Source organism: Puma concolor, chromosome E2, assembly GCF_028749965.1.
Source record: "Puma concolor isolate L17-30 chromosome E2, mPumCon1.1.hap2, whole genome shotgun sequence".
Classification (NCBI taxonomy): Eukaryota; Metazoa; Chordata; class Mammalia; order Carnivora; family Felidae; genus Puma; species Puma concolor.
This window is the reverse complement of record NC_141681.1, coordinates 47,234,045-47,254,384: the sequence shown is the minus strand read 5'-3', so window position 1 is coordinate 47,254,384 and position 20,340 is coordinate 47,234,045. Positions and strand designations below refer to the sequence as shown.

The 20,340-nt window shown below is 48.2% G+C and overlaps 1 protein-coding gene across 1 annotated transcript in view; it reads right to left on the bottom strand.

Annotated features, from left to right (window-relative positions):
* Window positions 1-4,971: 4,971 nt before the first annotated feature.
* Window positions 4,972-20,340, bottom strand: part of SPINT2 (serine peptidase inhibitor, Kunitz type 2) — a 28,721-nt gene continuing 13,352 nt past the window's right edge. The window contains exons 2-7 of the mRNA XM_025914218.2: window positions 12,650-12,820; window positions 9,713-9,772; window positions 8,096-8,149; window positions 7,391-7,552; window positions 7,038-7,076; window positions 4,972-5,650 (exon numbers count right to left, since the gene is read on the bottom strand). Of these exons, the coding sequence (XP_025770003.1) occupies window positions 5,484-5,650; window positions 7,038-7,076; window positions 7,391-7,552; window positions 8,096-8,149; window positions 9,713-9,772; window positions 12,650-12,820 (653 nt within the window). The 3' untranslated portion in view covers window positions 4,972-5,483. The remainder of the gene's footprint in view (window positions 5,651-7,037; window positions 7,077-7,390; window positions 7,553-8,095; window positions 8,150-9,712; window positions 9,773-12,649; window positions 12,821-20,340) is intronic.

The following is a 20,340-nucleotide window of genomic DNA, read 5'->3' as shown; positions in this document are numbered from 1 at the left end:
CATTTCTCCAGCTGACATTCTTTGGAGAGTCACGGAGGCCCTAAAGCTTTTATTTAATCACTGCAATTTATGAAGAGGTTGCTGGATGCCAACTTTAGTGGCCAGGGAAGCCAAGGGGGAGTGGGCTGCTGGGATACAGTCCTCCGTGGGGGTCCTGTGCTCCTCATCCGAGGACTGACCTTGCTCATTGGAAAAGTAACTGCTGTGCAAGGTCTGCTTTCATCTCTTTCCTGAAGTTGACATGAACAGAGTGTCCTGGTGCTATAAACATCATAATCCCTGTTCTGGAATATTTTCTTTGAACTTAACCACATCCCAGGAGATGGAGGACTTTAAGCACACAGTATGTAGAGACTGTTTACTTTCCCACAGAAGTGCTGCACTGGCCCTGTACATTCTGGAAAACTAATGATCAGAACATCTTGATGGGCCACCCTTTGGGATGTGCCAAGGGGCTGACAGCCCGGCCAGGGAAAGCCAGGCTTGGCCACCACTCAGCTGACTGTTGTGTCTGGGATTTGATTTCACTCTATTTGCAAGCCAGTAAGTCAGCCTGTAACTGTTTCCAAAATGCTGGCAGAAGCCTTGAGATTCCTGGGTCAGTGACAAAAGGCTCTATTACCGCAAGCAGCTTAAAGCATCAGCTTGTGTCGGGTTCCTTTGCCCGATGGGGGCAATGAGTTGCATTACAACAGCAGAGCTTGGGGAACCTTCTGCTTCACAGGAAGCAGCAAGCAAGCCTGCTCTTTGTCCTAGAGGGAGCCATTACCTCATCCCGAAAGGCACTCCCTGCAAACCCAACCCTGAGAAGTGGCCCAGGTAACCAGCTGGCAGGGTCACATATTCTTGGCACACCCAGGAAGCCTTGTAGCTGCATGAGACACACCTCTCCTGACAAGCCACCCCTCCTGGCTCCTGGTGAATTTTCACACGAGTATGCCACCCTGATTAATCATCTAACAGAACCCGAGATCGAATCACTGTTTGTCTCACGCAGCATTTAAAGCAATCTCAACAAGACTCCAAGCAGCGGTGAGTCCTGTTGATAGGAGGCCGGCCTGTCGTCGAGCCTCCAGCTGTGAATCAGCAGGGCCTACGTCAGGATGGAGTCCAACACTAATCTTATCATCCATTAGGATCCACCCGAGGGACTTCAGACTGACCTCGGTTCTTTGGCGTCATTACCAATTACAAGGCCCAAAAGCAACCCTTGTGCCCAATGGGGAGACATTATGGCTCGTTCTTTCCCACATGTCAACACACGGATTACTGGAGCACAGGGCACTGATTCTGGCTCAGGATTGGCTAAACCTGACTTGAACACCAGCACATGGGCAGTGCCACGGAGTACTGTAGCCTCAATCACTATGTACAGCATAAGCCACGGCTCCCTGGGCATCTGAAGTGTGTGATTTTGTTATCAGCCAGAGTGGAACGAGTCTGTTTAGGTCCGTGTGTTTGTAAACGTGCAGCGTGGGGATCACATTCAGGAGCTGCTGCTGATGGCACCGGGCACAGCAGAATCGCCCAGGACAGGCCACACTGCCAGGTGCAGGGTTCAGCAGGCCAGGTGACTGGCAGGCTGTGGTGTTGGACCTCCAGGACGGAGCACTGGTTGCAGCTCCTACCATCAGGGTCTAAGGTGTTCTGTCCCTGAGGGTTTCCTGTCCAGTAGGTATAAATTTGCTTCTTAATATTTATTTTTGTGAAAGAGAGACAGAGACAGAGACAGAGCACGAGCTGGGGAGGAGCAGAGGGAGGAGACACAGAATCAGAAGCAGGCTCCCGGCTCTGAGCTGTCATCACAGAGCCTGACACAGGGACTGAAGTCATGAGCTGAGATCGTGACCTGAGCTGAAGACGGAAGCTTAACTGACTGAGCCCCCCAGGCACCCCATGTCCCAGTAGGGATAGCGTCACCTCTTCTATCACCTACTCACACCTTAGACCTTTTGTTTGTAAAGGTCACATGAGAATGAACTAGTAGCATGTTTACAAAGTTACAGCAACGACATGGACCACTGCAGGAGATTTGGCATGCAGGGCACTCAACGACCAAGTAGTCCCAGTCTTCATGATGCAGGACTAGTCATCCCAGGGAGAATCCAAACAGACTCTTCAAAATTAACTCCAATCTCTGAGGGCCCTTGTGGTCAGCCTGCCCACCCCCCCCCCCTCCCCGAGGATGCACCAATCAGGAGGGCTTGACATTAGGGGGGAAAGACGCACCATATGCAGCAGTGAGGAGGAAAGAATCCCAAATTTTCAAAACAGTTTATGTAGCTCCCAGCCCCTTTGACTTGGTCTTTACCCAGGAGATGGCCTAGAAATAATGGTCCCATTCTAGGGACAGCTACAGTCAGTGAACAAATGGCCTTACTAAAGTGTATACACCAGGAGGAGACAGTGACAGGTCTTTGTTGAGTTGATTTTTTAAAAATCCATTCCACCTCTTAGTGATACCAGGAGCCCAAGGATGACAAAGGCTGTGAAATGACCACTGAATGCCTTGGCTACTGGCCCACTGCTGGGCAGCCTTTCCAACAAACATTGTTAGCCAATACTGTTAGCCTGTAGATGGTCCAGAGAGTCGAAAACAGGCACAGTCTAGTTTCAAGGGCCACAGTGGCCCGGCAGGAGTTGACTGACCACACGGGAACAGTGCGATAGTGAGACACCACAGGCAGACCAAGAGGGGTCCAGAGGTCCAATGTAGTCAATCAGCCGGGAGCAAGTGGGGCCGTGGGGGCCTCCCAAACCATGAGACGCATGGGACACGTTTCCGCACAAGTGAGTCAGAGTGACAACTTCTGTGTCAGAAACATAAAGGGTACACTGTATGAAAAACCTACAAAAGCTCAACTGGTCTTGATGGTGTTAAACAGAATTCACTTGATGATCTTCCTACTGCGGAAGAATTACTTTAAAGTGACTCCCAACAGTTTCTTTTAAAATCCAAAAACAACTCTTTTCTTTCACGTGACTCAGTTATGAAGGAGAGACAACTCTTGCTTATGTAGGTGGAAAGGTCCCCTGGTCAGCCAGAGGCATCATTGGACTCAAGGTCCCACACAGGAAGCCATGAGTGGGTTTGAGGGTGGCGCATCGAGTGGCAGGGGGGTGTAGGGGAGAGCTGCTGGCTACTGAGGAGGCAGAGGTGGACACCAGCCCCCTGAAGGAGGCGCCCCTGCTGAGCACTTACTTTGGGCAACCTAATACCTGTGATCTCATGTGGCCCTCACACCCACCCACGGCACAGGTGAGGAAGCTGGAGGTTCAGAGGAGTTGAGCGGCCTGCTCGCTGCTGCACACCTGGAACAGTGGGCGGAGAGTCTCTTCCCAGTTTCAAGGTCCTCTTTGCCTGGACCACAGGCTCTCCCAGAGCTGGGTCCCAATTTATCTGGGACATGGCAGGCAGGTTTCAGCTGCTCACCATCATCTCCGAGGCTAGACTGCCAAGCTGCCTAGAATGCTTGGCAGGGAGAGGCCAGAACCAACAAGCAAGGTCTTCCACAAATGAGGAAGGCTTTTGCCCAACTTTCCTCTAAATACATTTCTAAGCCCAACGGGATGCAAGTCTTTACCCTAATGCACAGAATGTGAACTTTTTAGCCTGAGGGGATTTTTAGGAAGGGTGAAGGGAAGGGGACCAAAGCAACTTCCAAAACTGTCACCTCTATCCAGTCCCGGACTGAGGCCCACCTTACCTCCTTGAGTCACCTCCACAGGTAGAAGCCCCAGACCGCCTGCCTGACCCCATGGGTCGCCCTGATGCTGCTCCATGCTCAGGACTATATGTTTGGAAGATGGGGAGGAAGGAAGGGCTTCCAGAGTCTAGAGACAGGAAGGGAACACTCACAGGTAGGCACAACTGGAGCCAAGTCTGGAAGCCAAATTCAGCCAGGCAGTACCCTGTCTTCATTTCATTGCAGGGGCACGTGGGAGACCTGAGGAAGGTTGCAGAGCTACAGGAAAAGATGAAAACCATGGATGCCAAAGTGACTGGAGTCAAAACCACTCCAATCTCAGGAAGGTCTGTCTTCCCCTGGATAGGATGCATCCTCACTCCCACCCTCCTGTACCCTCAAGGTGTGGATTACAGTTCATAGTGTCTCATTATTTAAAAAATAAAAAAATAAAAATTGGGGCACTGGGGTGCTCAGTCAGTTAAGCGTCTGCCTCTTGACTTTGGCTCAGGTCATGATCTCACGGTTTGTGGGTTCAAGCCCCACATCGGGCTCTGTTCTGACAGTGCAGAGCCTGCTTGGGATTCTCTTTCTCTCCCTCTCACGTGTTCTCTCTCTCTCAAAACAGATAAATATACTTAAAAAAATAATTATTAAAAACAAATCAATTCAGTAGGGTATGGCTAGAATTTTTTTTTTTTTTTTTTAAGTAGGCTTCACCCCCAGGATGGAGCCCAATGCAGGGCTTGAACTCACAACCCTGAGATCAAGACCTAAGCTGAGATCAGGAGTCAGATGCTCAACCAACTGAGCCACTCAGGCACTCCTTAAAAAGTGAAACAGAATAAGGAAATATCAGAGATTACCACAGGTGGTAAGGCTAAGTGATCAAATTTTTAAATTTTTAAAAAATGTTTATTTTTGAGAGAGAGTGAGTGTGAGCAGGGGAGGAGCAGAGAGACAGGGAGACACAGAATCCCAAGCAGGCTCCAGGCTCTGAGTTGTCAGCACAGAGCCTGAGGCAGGGCTCAAACCCACAAACCATAAGATCATGACCTGAGCCAAAGTCAGACGCTTAGCTGACTGGGCCACCCAGGTGCCCCTGTTTGGTCAAATTTTATAGGCATTCAGTTGCAATGTAAGATGCATTTCATTCAGAAAGATCTGAAAGATGAAATTTTTTTTTTAAGGAGTTCATTTCTAGAATGGGACATCTTACATAGTATTCTGTGTTAATTTTGGTAGAGTTTAAATCAGCAGTCCCATAAAGAAAAAAAACACTTGCTGAAATTTAAGGGAAGGCCCTTTTTATTAAGCTTGTACATTTTATTCTCTTCCTTTCAGAAGCCTAATAAAAAAAAACATTTGTTACTGCTTACTTAAAAAACACACACACACACACACAAATCAAAAAACAAAGAAAACTATTAAAACATTATTTCTGTGATGGGAAAAGACACTACAGGATTCAAGGTAAGCAAAGAAAACTAATACCTGGGGCAAAGAACTAAACTGAAGAGCAGCCGACTCTGATTTGGGGCCAGACCACTTGCAACGTGAGACAGAACCCACCTCTGAGAGGGTTTTCGAAGCAGGCCCAGCCGGGAGACCAGGAAGCAGCCCTCTTACCTTCTGGAGAAATAAACAGACCCGAAGCCCTAATGATCGCACAAATACAAACCAATCACTCTACTTTAAAAAGCACACACACATTCTGCACTTGTCTCCCCTCCCTTCCCAGGTTCTCTTCATCAACAGGGACACCCGAGGAAGGGCGGCTTCTTGCTGGCAGGGCATTCACAGGACGTAGGTGTTCTTCACCAGCTGCTCCTTGTCGTCCCCAGAGCTCCAGACGGTGCGGAGGGTGCGCTCCTGGTTCCTCCGTGCCACCCGGATCAGGCAGACCACGGAGGCCCCCAGCAGGACAATCAGGACCATCACAAACAGCCCCACCAGGACCACCACTGGGGAGGAGAAAAAGGCCTCAGAACCGGCAGGATGAGAAGGACCACAGCCAGAGCAGGGCAGCACACAGTTCACGAAGGGTAAGGACTGGCAGCCCTTCTGCCAGGCCCCCTGTGACTCCCACCTGGGAGGGTGTGGACAATTGGCACTGCCCGCCAGGGGAGTCCTCAAGGAATCTCTAGAGTCTGGAGAAGCAGGTTACTGAAAAAAGGAAGCGTCGTGCTATGTGCACACAGAGTGGGTATTTGTGTTCTCTCTGAACAAGGAAACCCCACTTCAACTCTGTATTTTCCTACCACCTCTCAGGGCAACCCATACAGGAGTCCCAAGCCAAAAACTGTGTACCATGATGTAAAAATCACACACCTCTGGCAAGTGTGTGAACATAAAACCCCAAGGTTTTGTGTTCACACGGCACACTGACCAGCTGGAGAAAGATGTGGCCCTGCAGGTGGCTGGGGTGGCTGGTTGCCTATGGAATGAAGTAAGGGTGGAGGCAAGGGCGTATTCGGAGCGGGGCCGGGAGGGGACCCTCGTGCTAATTGCCCAGGTAAATTTAACAGTGGTTGCTCCACTGCAGTCTCACTGGTCATCGAAGATGCTTTTTTTCAGGTGGGGCCCCACCTAAAGGATGTGGCCTTCTGTGACAGCTCCCTGGCTCCCTCTCCCCTTCTGGCTACAGAACTGACAGGGGCAATTCTTTCTCTACCCCCAACCTTCCAAACCCGGGCTGTTTTCTGCATCCCCGCGCCTGGCAAACCAGATTCTAGCTTCGCTCCTCCTCTAAAACAGCAGACATGCCGGCCAGGTCAGGGCTCCTTAACAGGGAAATAGGTGGAAAGAGGTCAAACCAGTGTAGCAGGTCCTTTGTGCAAACACTACCATCCGTGACTCAAGCTCACAATCAGAAACAAAAGTGAGAGGAGGCCAGGTGTCTTGTCAGACCAGACTGCTTGGGGACAACAGCATTGGCCCTACCTCGCTCTGCCCACACACAGCAAGGGCTCTGCGGCTTCCTGTCACCAGGGACCAGCTCAGTACACCCCACAGCGGCAAAGTTCCCTCCAAACCTGGAGCCAGTCTCAGGCCCATGTGCAGCAGACCTCACAAGTCTTACTTACAATAATAGTAGGACTTGTCCTCCAGTCACCCTGGGGCTGCTTGGGCGGAGACCGCCTCCCTTCAGCCCCCACTTATTACACTGCATAGTGGGACAAACATCCACCATATGTTCCAAGCTGCCTGACCATTCTCGTGCAGAAACATGACTCTCAACCAAAAAAGGTGTTTACAGTGAAGGATTACGTGTGAGGACAACAAGAGCCTGCAAAATACAGCTGAGCTTGGTCAGGGAAAGCAGGTGGAGGAGGGCCAAAGGCTTCTTACCTTTAGTGCCATGGGGTAGGACAGGATACAACTGCTTGCCTAGAAGAGAATACACAACCCTCAGGTCAGCTCACAGCCCTCCCCACCAGAGCTGCCAGCAACTAGGTGTGCCCAGGAGGCTCTTTCTGAGGGGTTTCTTCCAGCTCTTTTGAGGGCCTTGCCACCCTGGTGGGGGCTTAGGACATGTCTGTGCAACAGCCGGGCCCAAAGCCCACCTGTTCCCCACAAGTGCGCCAGAGAATGGCAGAGTCCAACGGACAGCATTTCCAAGGCCTTCCTTTTAGGGATGGGGAAATGGACCAGTGGCCTCATCCACCCACCGTTTCTTGGCTTTAGGACTCAGCCAGGCTCACCAAAGCAGTGGTGCATGCACTCCTCCTTGGAGAGATAGCTGTTTTTATTGCCCCGGCACCCTCCGTAGATGAAGTTGTCACAAGAGTTCTTCTCCACATCAAAGTACCAGCGTGGGAAGGACGCACGGCAAGGCCCAGTGACTGCTTTGGCAGTGCAGTATTCTGAGAGTGACACAACCCAAGGAGTACAGATTAGCAGGGCCCAGGCATGAAACAAAGCTGGAATGCTCCAGAGCAGTCACACTGCTGCCAACAGAGAAACAACTCTCTGCTAAAGGAACTTATAAATTACAGACGTGGCCAGTCTGGCCCAACTGACACTCCTCCATGTTTTCAAATATCTTTCTCTTTACAGCCGGACTCTGTTGCTATAGAGATCACTCTAAGTCGGGCACTGTTCTTGGTCTCAAAGAGATCTGTCGTAAGGGACTCAGAGGCAGAGCTACAGTGATCTGCCCACAGCCATGCGGGTGGTGAGAGGCAGAACTTCACGCCATATCGCCTCTCTAAAGTCAAGCTCCCGCCTACATGCTGTGGCACATCCACTTCCTGCAGGCCTGGGGCATCCTTGTGGGTTCTACCACCTGGGAAAGGTCAGGAAGCTCTCCTCTACAACTTCTGTAGTGGAAATACTCAAGTGTGTCTCAATTCCCAACGAAGTAAGAAAACATGTTTTTTCCCATAAATATTTTTTAAAAGTTATACCTTCGTAGTTGAAAATGTCACTGGCGAGGTCATCAGAATCCTGCCTTCTGGGAACTAAAACACAAACATCCAGATCAGGGAGGCTGGGCTGGACACAGGACACATAGCCTGGCTGGGACTGAGTCTACAGGGCCCACTGAGGGAGCACGACACGCTGGCACCCACCAGGAATGGAGCCCCCTCCACGGTGACAGACGGTCAGGTCTGTCACCTCCCACTCCTAACGGGCTCTACAACACAAACCGGAATGAATGCTGGATGGAGAGGCCTGCCTTATGCCTCAGGGGTTACTATGCAAACTAATCCCAGCCACAATTTGTGGGGCGATGAGGAAGATGGTCTTGTTCATTCATTCTCTGACATAGGGAGGCCCCTCCTTCTCCTGGGATATTTTCTTCTGAAATAGGATGGAAACCAGAGTTATCAAGCCAGTGCCTGAGATTCTGGATGACCTTGGAGGCCTTCCTGTGAATAAACAGTGAACCCAGACAAAGCAATGGCTGGGACAGTCACAGGATTCCTGGCTTAGCAAAACTGGAGAGTGACTCTAACAAGCCAGCCAACCACTGAACTAATAAATGCTCACTCACACGTGAGCACCGATGTCAGAACCAGAGGGCCAAAGCCAAGGCTGCAATCAGTGCATGGCTACTGGCCCCGGGAGCTGTCCTCAAATGGGGTGGGCGGGGGGCGCAGATTTCCTCCCTCCACAGCAAGTCTTGCCCAGCGGAGCCCATTGCCTGGGAACTGGCCTTCAAGAAAGCTGGGTTGGACTTGCCAGTGCATCTGGACCACTCACCCCAGGCTCCCGATACATGCAGAGTCCTTTAAGCATAAAGGAGGAATGGGGCAGCTGCTGTCAGCGCTACAAAGCAAGCTAACACAAAGCTCAGGATCAAGGACTGCAGTGGGAATGGAGGCGGGGATGGCAGAAGACAGAGGACTCAGCACAGGAGGGAGACAGCAAGGAGGACAGAGAACAAAGGAGACAGATCAGGGAAGGAGAGGTGGGGTGGGGCAGTGAAGGCAGCACAGCAGGCAGAGGCCAGCTCAGAGAGAAGGAAGGGGCCTGAGATGTAGGCAACAGCAACATCCACAGTCCCTTGTCCTGTAGGAAGAAGCAGAGGCCAACCCAGAAGCAATGTAGAACCCCGCGGCCCTTTTGCCCGTTGGGCAATGTGAACTCCCAGCGTAAGGATGCCAGAAAGGAGCCAAAAGCTGGCAGCCCAGGCAGAAGTCCTGTTTGCCAATTCTGGATAAACAGACCAGGAGGCGGAAGCCCTTGTACTGCTCCCAAATTACAAATGTCCTCATGGTCCAGATAGCCCTCATCATAACCTCGGTTGTTTTTTTTTTTTTTTTTTTTTTTTTTTAATTTTTTTTTTTTTCAACGTTTATTTATTTTTGGGACAGAGAGAGACAGAGCATGAACGGGCGAGGGGCAGAGAGAGAGGGAGACACAGAATCGGAAACAGGCTCCAGGCTCCGAGCCATTGGCCCAGAGCCTGACGCGGGGCTCGAACTCACGGACCGCGAGATCGTGACCTGGCTGAAGTCGGACGCTTAACCGACTGCGCCACCCAGGCGCCCCTAACCTCGGTTGTTTTAAGAACCTACCACTCGGGACAGAGGAATCTGCTCCATTCCTGCTGGTGGCCAGATCATCGATGGTGTTCTCTACAAGGGAACAAACAACACAGTGAGAAAGTGCACCTCAAGACTGCCTGGTGAAACAAAACAAATAGAGTCCCTGAGCAGCCATGGTCCCATGCACCTCTCACAGTGACTCCCGTTTCTCCTTTATGTGGGCCCTTTGATGTACATGCTAGACCACAAGCCTGCTAGAACTTTGGAAATAAGGAACCAAGACTGCCCTTGTGGGTGAAACTTTAAGATCAACTCCCTGGGAATCAGAGCAAAGATGTATGAAGTGACTTCTAAAAAGACAGAATGGCCTCCGAGACCAAATAATCTGTTTAACTGCATTAACTCACCTAATGAATTAAAAAAGTGAGTACATAGGGGCGCCAGAGTGGCTCAGTTGGTTGGGTATCCGACTTCGGCTCAGGTCATGATCTCGCGGTCTGTGGGTTCGAGCCCCGTGTCAGGCTCTGTGCTGACAGCTCAGAGCCTACAGCCTGCTTTGATGTGTCTCCTGTTCTCTCTGCCCCCTCGCCCCCCCCTTTCAAAAATGAATAAATATTAAAAAAAAAAGTTAAAAAAAAAAAGTGAGACAGTGTGAAATGTATTTAATGCCACTGTACACTTAAAAAATGGTTATAACGGGGGGTCCCTGGGTGGCTCAGTTGGTTAAGCATCCAACATTGGCTCAGGTCATGATCTCACAGTTTGTGAGTTCGAGCCCCGCATCAGGCTCTGTGCTAACAGCTCAGAGCCTGGAGCCTACTTCGGATTCTGTGTCTCCCTCTCTCTGTGCCCCTCCCCGCCTTGTATGCTCACTCTCTCCCTCTCTCTCTCAAAAATAAATAAACTTAAAAAAAATTTTTTAAAAATGGTTGTAACAGTAAATGTTATGGTATGTATGTTTTATCTCACACATACACACCAAGTTATGGGGGGAGGGGTGGAGAGGCTAGCCCGCTAAGGAAGTACAAGGAAGTGTGGGCAGGGTCCAGGAGGGACAGAACCTGGCTCCTCTGCCTCCCCGCTGGTCCCTGCAGACCTTGTGCAGAGGCGCGGGGCCGGCCTAACCTGATGCCATTGAACATTCACATCACAAACCAGCTCCCCTTGTTCTGCCTCTGTCCACATCAAGCAACCTCCTGGGAATCTGCCTGAGAGGCTCGCCTACATGGACTACAGGTGCAGCAGGCACAGAGACCCAAGTGTCTGGTCCCCGGGGTAGTTCTGGTTCTCATTATAAATTAATAAACTGACATTCTCATTCGGCTTCCCATAGAGGTTACCCGCCTGGGAGAGAATATGCTGGCAAAAGACCCTGTGACTAGCTGCCCTGGCTGCTCCAGCTCTCCTCACGAGACTCACGAAAGACTCACGAGAGAGTGCTTCAACAACACATGCGGTGGAGCCACACTCAGGTGCCAACAAATGAGCTTTCTGGGCCCTCAGACTCCGGCCCACCTCTAGGGAGACAGCTGTCTGCCTTCTCCAGCAAACACAACCACCCGTGACCCCTCATGGCAACATCCTGAGTGCCCACTGTTCACTGCCTGTGTTCTTAAAACTTCCAACTGTTTTCCTGAAAAAGTAAAGAGAAACTAGAACAGGCACGTACATTTGCGACAGTCAACTCTTGACAGAAAAGGCAGCAAAAATATTTCCCTTTAATTCCTGCTCCCATACCGGTCACAGCTGACCACAAAAAAATATAACAAATGGTATTCTCCTCAGTCACCATCTGGTAAGGTTGCCAGTTGCTCCCAAAAGGTGAGGGACTAGCCTGTATGATCCAAAAGCAATACCCAGCCCTCAGCCATCCAAATACCTGTTGAGTGTCTGCTGGGCAGCGGCACACAAAGATCAGTAAACGGTTCCTGGAGGCACTCGGTCGCTGTGGACTTGTGTGCTCAAGCACGATGTTTTGAACCTCACGCCACAGCCAAGGCCACTGTTGTTTCCCCCTCTTTATACACAACTTTAATAAGCGTATCTGACTTCTGAATGGCTCTCAAAGCCAAGAGAGATTATAGCCAGTGAGTGAGGAGACATGAAACCCAACAAGGATGCAGGACCTGCCTCTGGCCCAAGGCGCACAGGCTGGCGGCACGTGGGAGTACTGAGGGCACCGGTGCGTCCTCACAGAATCCTGATCCAGGGCCTGAGCAGTGATGCCGTGCCATCAAGAAAGGATGAGAAAAGTCACGTAACAACGTTAGGGAGATCGCCGATGACGTTTTATCGGCTCGCCAAATCCTCAGGTCTCTAGAGCACTTGGAAGGGATCAAACCCCAGAGGACCAATGTCTCACTGCCACAGCCCTCAAGGAGGCCCTCACGGCTCAGTTCGGAGCCAGTGCCCTCTGCTGTGGGGCTTTAGGTTCTTATTTAAACTATGAGGCTCTCAAAGTCAACATTCTCTTGACTCCATTGAGTCCCTCCCAGGTAAGGGCTGGGAGAAGGACAGATTCCAGAAGTCTGTTCTGCTTTTAATCTGACTCACAACTTGGCTGGCTGGGTAAGCTCCTCAAGGCATTTGCCCCAGAGGTAAAAATAACCCAAATGCCCAGGGAGCAAGGAGGGAAACCTGTCTGAGTGGCCCTGGAGGACTCTCCTATGCCAGGCCTGGTGGGGGACTTACACTCAGCAGTGGGAGAAGGGAAGTCGGGGAGAAGAGGTGGTCATGTCCCCCTCCCCCAGCTCGAGCCTGTGGCCTACTCTCCTTCTGGGAAGAGGAGGGAGAGTACTGCTGTGAAACCACTATGTGGGCGACCTTCAAACTGGGCCTTTCTTCTGCTTTTTAAAAACATCCCCCAGGTTTAGCTGTGAAGAACTAGCAAAATGCAAAAGGCATCCACAACCCAAGTTAATAAATGGTCTCTAAGTTATGCCCTTTCCCCAAGGACCACTGTCTTACCTGTGACACCAGCACATTTCTTAAGACACTCCTCCTTGGTCAAGTAATTATTGTTATTCCCTTCACAGCCGCCATACACAAACTGCTGGCAGGATCCATCGGTGACATTGTACCACCACCTAGGGAAGGAGGCCCGGCATCTTCCCACTATCTTCGAAACTCGACAGAATTCTAAAACACAAAGCAGAGAGACCAGTTGGATTCACAGGGCAATCCTGCCAATGGAGAACATGTACAGACCTGTAAGAGGAGGCCCGCTGTTTCCCAGAGCCCAGGATCCAGCACAGATTCTCCGTGAGTCGTGAGTGGTTTCTAAAGTGTTGCCATTAGGCTTAGTGATTCCTTCCTTGCACAGGAAAGAAACACATCACCTAACAACAAAGACACCAACCCAACCAACTTAACTATACTTCAGTTGCACGTTGATTTTGTCCCTGCCTCAACTTATTAAAGACACACGAGGGGCGCCTGGGTGGCTCATTCGGTTGGGCGTCCGACCTCGGCTCAGGTCGTGATCTCACGGCCCTGTGAGTTCAAGCCCCGCATCGGGCTCTGTGCTGACAGCTCAGAGCCTGGAGCCTGCTGCAGATTCTGTGTCTCCTTCTCTCTCTGCCCCTGCCCCGCTTGCTCTCTCTCTGTCTCAAAATAAACAAACACTAAAAAAAAAATTAAAAAAATAAATAAATAAAGACACATGACATCCAATGTAGAAATATGGCTTTCAGGGACACCTGGGTGGCTCAGTCAGTTGGGCGTCTGACTTTCGCTCAGGTCATGATCTTGCGATTCGTGAATTAAAGTCCCACATCAGGCTCTGTGCTAACAGCTCAGAGCCTGGAGCCTGCTAAGGATTCTGTGTCTCCCTCTCTCTCTGCCCCTCCCCTGCTTGCTCTCTTCTTTCTCTCTCAAAAATAAACATTAAAAAAAAAAAAAGAAATATAGCTTTCAAAAGCAAAAGAACATATCACACTTCAGGATCCTTCCGGGTATGTGCCCATCACACCAGGCATCAAGGGGGAACTTAACACTGAAAGACCAGAGCCGGCAAGGTGAGGTCAGGAAGGACCTGGACCTCTTAACCTTCCTTATCCATTGTTTGCCCAAGTCAGCCACTTCACACCGAAATTTCCACACAAGCCTCAGAAGGAAGCTGCTAACCCTTGTCCCAACTCCAAAGGCAGCTGAGGGCACTCCTCCGTTCCAACACTTATAATGGCTCCCATCTGAGCATTCCAAGAGGGGCATGGGTTTCAAGGTGCCCCCAAATCTGACCCCACTCTAGTACAAAGGAAACAAACAAAAATGTCACAGAATTCCAGCCAGCTACATATACCTCCGAAAGACCTAGATATCTGCTTTCTCTTAAAAAGACAGAGGGGCGCCTGGGTGGCTCAGTCGGTTGAGCATCCAACTTCGGCTCAGGTCATGATCTCACAGCTCATGAGTTCGAGCCCCGTGTCAGGCTCTGTGCTGACAGCTCAGAGCCTGGAGTCCACATCGGATTCTGTGTCTCCCTCTCTCTCTGCCCCTAACCCACTTGCATTCTGTCTCTGTCTCCCTCAAAAATAAAAACAAACATTAAAAAAAAGAGAGAGAGAGATAAGCAAGTGCTGGAGGTATCTCCTGCACCAAAATAAGCCTTTCTCCTGGAGGAATCAGGAGGATGGAAAGCAAGTTGAAAAGGGAGTGAGCTGACAATGTGATCCAATGTCTGACCAGTACCACCTATCATCTTTCTGGGATCATGAGTCCAAACCACCTCTCCTACTCCTTGGCCTCCACCCGTCTGTCTTCTGGCAGAAGGGCATTCCAATCTGCAGGGTGTTCAATTAACATCTCAAATAAGTTGTAAGCTGTCATTTACTCTCCTCTAATTGTTTTCATGTTTGTTAGGTTTACTTCACTAACTAGGGGATAGCTTTCAAAAGCAGAGGGCAAGATCTTGTTTTTCCCCAAAATACGTCTTCCGTCTAATGGGCATGAAACCAAATGTTCGACAAAACATCAATCTATGGATAAAAAAGCGTGTAGTACTGGGCAAAACAAACACCTCAAGGAACTCCCACACACACCAATAAATCACAGGTAACTAGTACAGCAGAAAAAGCATATTCTGAAGAAATTTTCTGTTAATTTGAAAGCAACCATCCATTAAAACACCAATTAAAAAGTACCTTATCCGGACACTTCATACGAGTAGAATCTTATAAATGTACAGAAAAGGCAAATCAAGAGAAACAGGAAGTAGATTAGTGTCTGCCTGGTGCTGGGGGATTGGGGGATGGTGATGACTGCAAACGGGCACAAGGATCTTTTGGGGATGATGGAAATATTCTAAAATTAATTTGTGGAGATGATTGTACACTCTGTAAATATACTAAAAATCACTGGATTGTATGCTTAAAATAACTGATTTTATGCATGTAAATACTTTAATAAGGCAGTTAAAAAAATTAGGGGCACCTCCTGTCCATAACACATCAACCAGAATCAGCGGATTGTGCACCTGGAGCAGATACTTTTGATAACATGCCAAAGATCACAAAACATACACAATCAGGGCACCTGGGTGGCTCAGTTGGTTGAGCATCTGGCTCTTGATTTCAGCTTAGGTCATGTTCTCACAGTTCATGAGTTTGAGCCCCGTGTCAGGGTCTGCACAGATGGCATGGAGCCTGCTTGGGATTCTCTCTCTCCCTCTCTCTCTGCCAGCTTGCTCTCTGTCTCTCAAAAACAAAACAAACAAACAACCATACACAATCAACAAAGACCCAAGGAAAATATGACAGGGAAAGGGTTCTCTGGTGTATGATCCACTCAACCCCCATGGCTGTCAAATGTCCGAGGCGGCACTGCTATGAACAAGACAAGATGGACAAGAGCCACAGGATCCACTTATGAACCACAACTGAAAACAACATCAAGGCAGGGAGGACCCAACTGCTACAGAAGAAGCAACAGCCTATCCAGTACCCTGCCAAGCTGAGCACCCTGGAGATCACTGACTGCTTTGTGTCCTTGATTCTTGAGCAGTTTCAGGGACAGTCTTTTTGACAAAAAACCCAAGGGAGGAATTGCACACTTTGTTTTTAATATTATTTATTTTTATTTTTGAGAGAAAGAGTGCAAGCCACAGTGAGGGGCAGAGGGAGAGGAAGGGGGGGAGAGGGAGGGAGGGAGAGGGGGAGAGAGAGGGAGGGAGGGAGGGAGAGAGAGAGAGAGAGAATATCTCAAGCAGGCTCCACGTTCAGCACACAGCCCAACTCGGAGCTCAATCCCACAACCTTGGGATCATGCCCTGAGCTGAAATCAAGAGTCAGATGTTCAACTGAGCCACCCTGGTGCCCCAGGAACTGCATACTTCAAATGGGTGAACTGTATAGTAGGTAAATTACATCTCAGTTAAAACAAAAACACGACACAATGTCAAACAAAGCTCAAGGCAGCCAGGTGGGAACCACCAGACACCATAACAGAGAATGCAACGGGGAGACCACTGTATCAAGGGTGGGAATTCGTAGCTTTTCCTAAGCAAGGGAGCCGGATACACACTCTGTGCAGGTAGAGAAGGCTGAGTGTATAAAGAAGAAAGAAAAGCCTATCTAGGGATGGATAGTAGTTACCTTGGTGAAGTCCGCACTGCCCAGAATCTGGCCCTTATTTTTGTAAACTCACACACTTACTCTTAGTGCCCCAGCTGATGAGATGCAGGGACGGTGATCCTTGCTAGCAAAGCACACAAGAGGATGCTGACGAACTGTCAAGCAGGTTGGATGTATATATGAACCAGCATATCACCTCGGAAAGCAAGCTGAAATGGAGCAGGTCGCTTGGAGTCAGAGTAAGGAAAAGTCTACAGCAGAATTCCTATGAACATCCTTCTCCATCAGGATCTACCAGGCAGGCCAGAACCACACAGTAGACAACTCAGGACACACCTCGGTCAAGAAAACACAGTCAAGATGTGCCTCTGTGACACTTCCTTTCCTGACTGCTGCTACTGACTGCTGCTTCTTTCTGACTGGAACATTCTTTCTGTAGATGTGATGGTCCCTTCCTAACAAATCTTGCAAGGCTGAGAGACCATTATGTCCCAGACAGCTGCTCACATCTGCTCTTAATGACCACATATTGACTTCATAGTTTAAGTTTCAGAAAACAGCCTTATTTTTAGGTTCCCTGGGTGGGGTAAGAGGGGATTGGGGGAGGGGGAGACTTCACTTTTTCCTTTGCACAGGGGAATTCAGAAATGTATCTTTATTAAGAGAAAACTTGGAACTAAAAATACAGTAAGCCTGTAAAGACAGAGTGTGGACAATTACTGAAGCTGAACGATAGTCCACGTGGGCTCACAGAACTGCTTGCACCCAGGGGCGCCTGGGTGGCTCAGTCTGTTAAGCATCTGACTTCATCTCAGGTCATGATCTCTGGTTGGTGAGTTCAAGCCCCACGTTGGGCTCTGTGCTGACAGCTCAGAGCCTGGAGCCTGCTTCAGATTCTCTGTCTCCCTCTCTCTCTGCCCCTTCCCCGCTCACACGCTGTTTCTCTCTCTCTCAAAAATAAACATTAAAAAAACTATAAATAAATAAAAAGAACTGTTTTCACTATTGTTGTATACATTTGAAAATTTCTTAATAAAAACAGCTTCTCTTTTTTTACACAAATTTCATTAGAGTAGAAGAGCTCAAAGTAGCAGATTAGTTGGCTGAAGCTAGGTTCAATAAAGATGAAATTTAACCACACCCTACTGTGTCAAGACAGATCCTTTCTTTGAGTATGGAAGTACCCTGTCAAATGGAGAAAATTCTCATTTTGTCACATGCTTCTACTAACTCATCTGCTTTTAAGCCTCTATGATATAAATTTTTATTCACTAGGCTTAAGAAGTGAACTCATGAAAAACAATTTTGGGGGGTACCTGGGTGGCTGTTGGTTAGGTGCCAACTCTTGATTTTGGCTCAGGTTTGTGGAATCGGGCCTGGGTCGGGCTCCACACTGACAGCACGGGGCCTGCTTGGGATTCTCTCTCTCCTCTCTCTATGCCTCTGCCCCCCACCTCTGCTCATGTGCATGCTCTCTCTCAAAAAATAAATAAATAAATAAATAAATAAATAAATAATTTTGTTTTTGTTTGCTTGTTTTAAAGGAGGCAATGTTCTTTTAGGAAGCACAGGTCATACATTCTCCACTCCCTTTCATTGTTCTCCAAAAGGCTTGTACAAAAAGCCAGAAATACTTTAGTATGTAACATGGCTTCCATGACTTATCATCTTCCTTTAAAAAAAAAAAAATTACTTTTAATTAAAGTACTGTACCTTGGTAGATCCAGGTTAAAATCAAAATGAACCAAAATGGGGGTGCCTGGCTGGCTAAGTTGATGGAACATGCAATTCTTGGGGTTATGATTTCAAGCCCCAAGTTTGTTGTAGAGATTACTTAACAGCTCAAGTCATGATCTCGTGGTTCATGGGATAGAGCCCCACATCAGGTTGTGCTGCCAGCACAGAGCCTGCTTGGGACTCTCTCTCCCCTTCTCTCTTCCCCTCCCCAGCTCGCACTATCAAAAAGTAACAAACAAGTCTTAAAAAAAAAAACAAAAAAAACGAGGGGCGCCTGGGTGGCGCAGTCGGTTAAGCGTCCGACTTCATCCAGGTCACGATCTCGCGGTCCGTGAGTTCGAGCCCCGCGTCGGGCTCTGGGCTGATGGCTCAGAGCCTGGAGCCTGTTTCCGATTCTGTGTCTCCTTCTCTCTCTGCCCCTCCCCCATTCATGCTCTGTCTCTCTCTGTCCCAAAAATGAATAAACGTTGGAAAAAAAAAAAATTAAAAAAACGAAAAAAGAATGTAGAGCTTTACTTATTTTTTGAAACCCCACCTATTGCCTTCACTAAGCATTATGCCAGGCACATTATGTACACTATTTTTAACAGTGGTCCAATCAGAGCCTGAGTATTAACATAACCACCCCTCAGATGGACAGAAAGAAAAAGCCACTATAGTAACAGGCAGTGGGGAAAACATGAAACTGAAGTTGCCTAAAAGCCAAAACATTCCTCAGGGCCTTCATCACAATCTGAGGGCTCAAAAGGCCAGGCCCTTTGCTGGGCCTGTTTACAGTCACACTTAATGACAAGGTCACAGACAGCACCACTGGTCAAGGCTGAGGGGCACTTGGTAGGACACACTTTCAGGAAGTTATTCCCTAATAAATATTACTATTTAATAAAAATTAGTAATAAATATTAGTAATAAAAATTACTATTAAGAGATGACAAAACAATATATTGGTCTTAGAATAGCACTGGAAAACAATCATGAAAAATGCCTCAGGTCCTATTTGTACGCTCACAAATTCTAGTGCAAAATGAAATACATCCTGTAAGTTTTCAAAATGCAGAGTAAGAAAAATGGAAAAAAGCTGCAGAGTACCAAATCTGTATCTACTCGCTTCAGAATATGTAAAAATGGAATTCCTGTCTTTAGGAACTAGTTAATATTCTCTTGGAAAAGCATCAGAAATGGTTAAAAATCACATATTATCTGAAATATGAACCTAAATTACCAAGCCCTGACAGGCATTTTGAACATTGCCTATTATAAAATTGCCAAACAGCCTGGTCTTTGCCATGAAAAACAGGTTCCTCTAGTTCTAAAGTCACTAGAGCTTTAACCAAGACAACAAGCCAAAGGCTCAGACACCTTCACTCCATGTGCAATGAGCTGGAATAACCTGCTGTCACCTGCTAACAAGGACATCATAGGAATTTTAGGCTCCCAGGCACTACCAATTTCATTTAACTCTACAGGCTTAAGACAGTATCTAATTCTCCAAAAATGTATAGTTGTAGCTGTGCCTACTCTAAAAAAATTAATAAACCATTTCAAATATTCTGAAAACTGGAGAACATACCATAACACAAGTGTATCTACTTCTCAGCGTTAACAAATTCTAACCTTTGTATACCCCTTACTTCAATCCCACCTTCTCTCTCTCCCCTGAATAAACAACTGCCTTGAACTTGGTGTTTTCTTTTATTCATGTGTTTATACACAGATTAAGTTTACTTCTAAAACAAGCAAAAAGAACTTTCCTAGGAGTCTAGCCTTTGACACCCTTTTTACTCCCATGGGTGCTACAGACTAAAGAACCCTGACTTCTTTATTTTTTTTAATTTATTTTTTAAGTCTACATCCAAGTTAGTTAGCATATAGTGCAATAATGATTTCAGGAGTAGATTCCAGTGATTCATCCCCTATGTATGACACCCAGTGCTCATCCCAACAAGTGTCCTCCCTAATGCCCCTTGCCCATTTGGCCCATCCCTCCACCCACAACCCCTCCAGCAACCATCAGTTTGTTCTCTATATTTAAGAGTCTCTTATGTTTTGTCCCCCTCCCTGTTTTTATATTATTTTTGGTTCCGTTCCCTTATGTCCATCTGTTGTTTATATTTTTTAATTTTTAAGATAGAGAGACAGAGTGCTACCAGGGGAGGGGCAGAGAGAGAGAGAAGGAGAGAGAGACACAGAGTCTGAAGCAAACTCCAGGTTCTGAGCTGTCAGCACAGAGCCCAATGTGGGGCTTAAACTCACAAGCCATGAGATCATGACCTTAGCTGAAGTCAGACACTTAACCGACTGAGCCACCCAAGTGCCCATTTTGCTGATAGCGCTGCTATAAACATTAGAGTG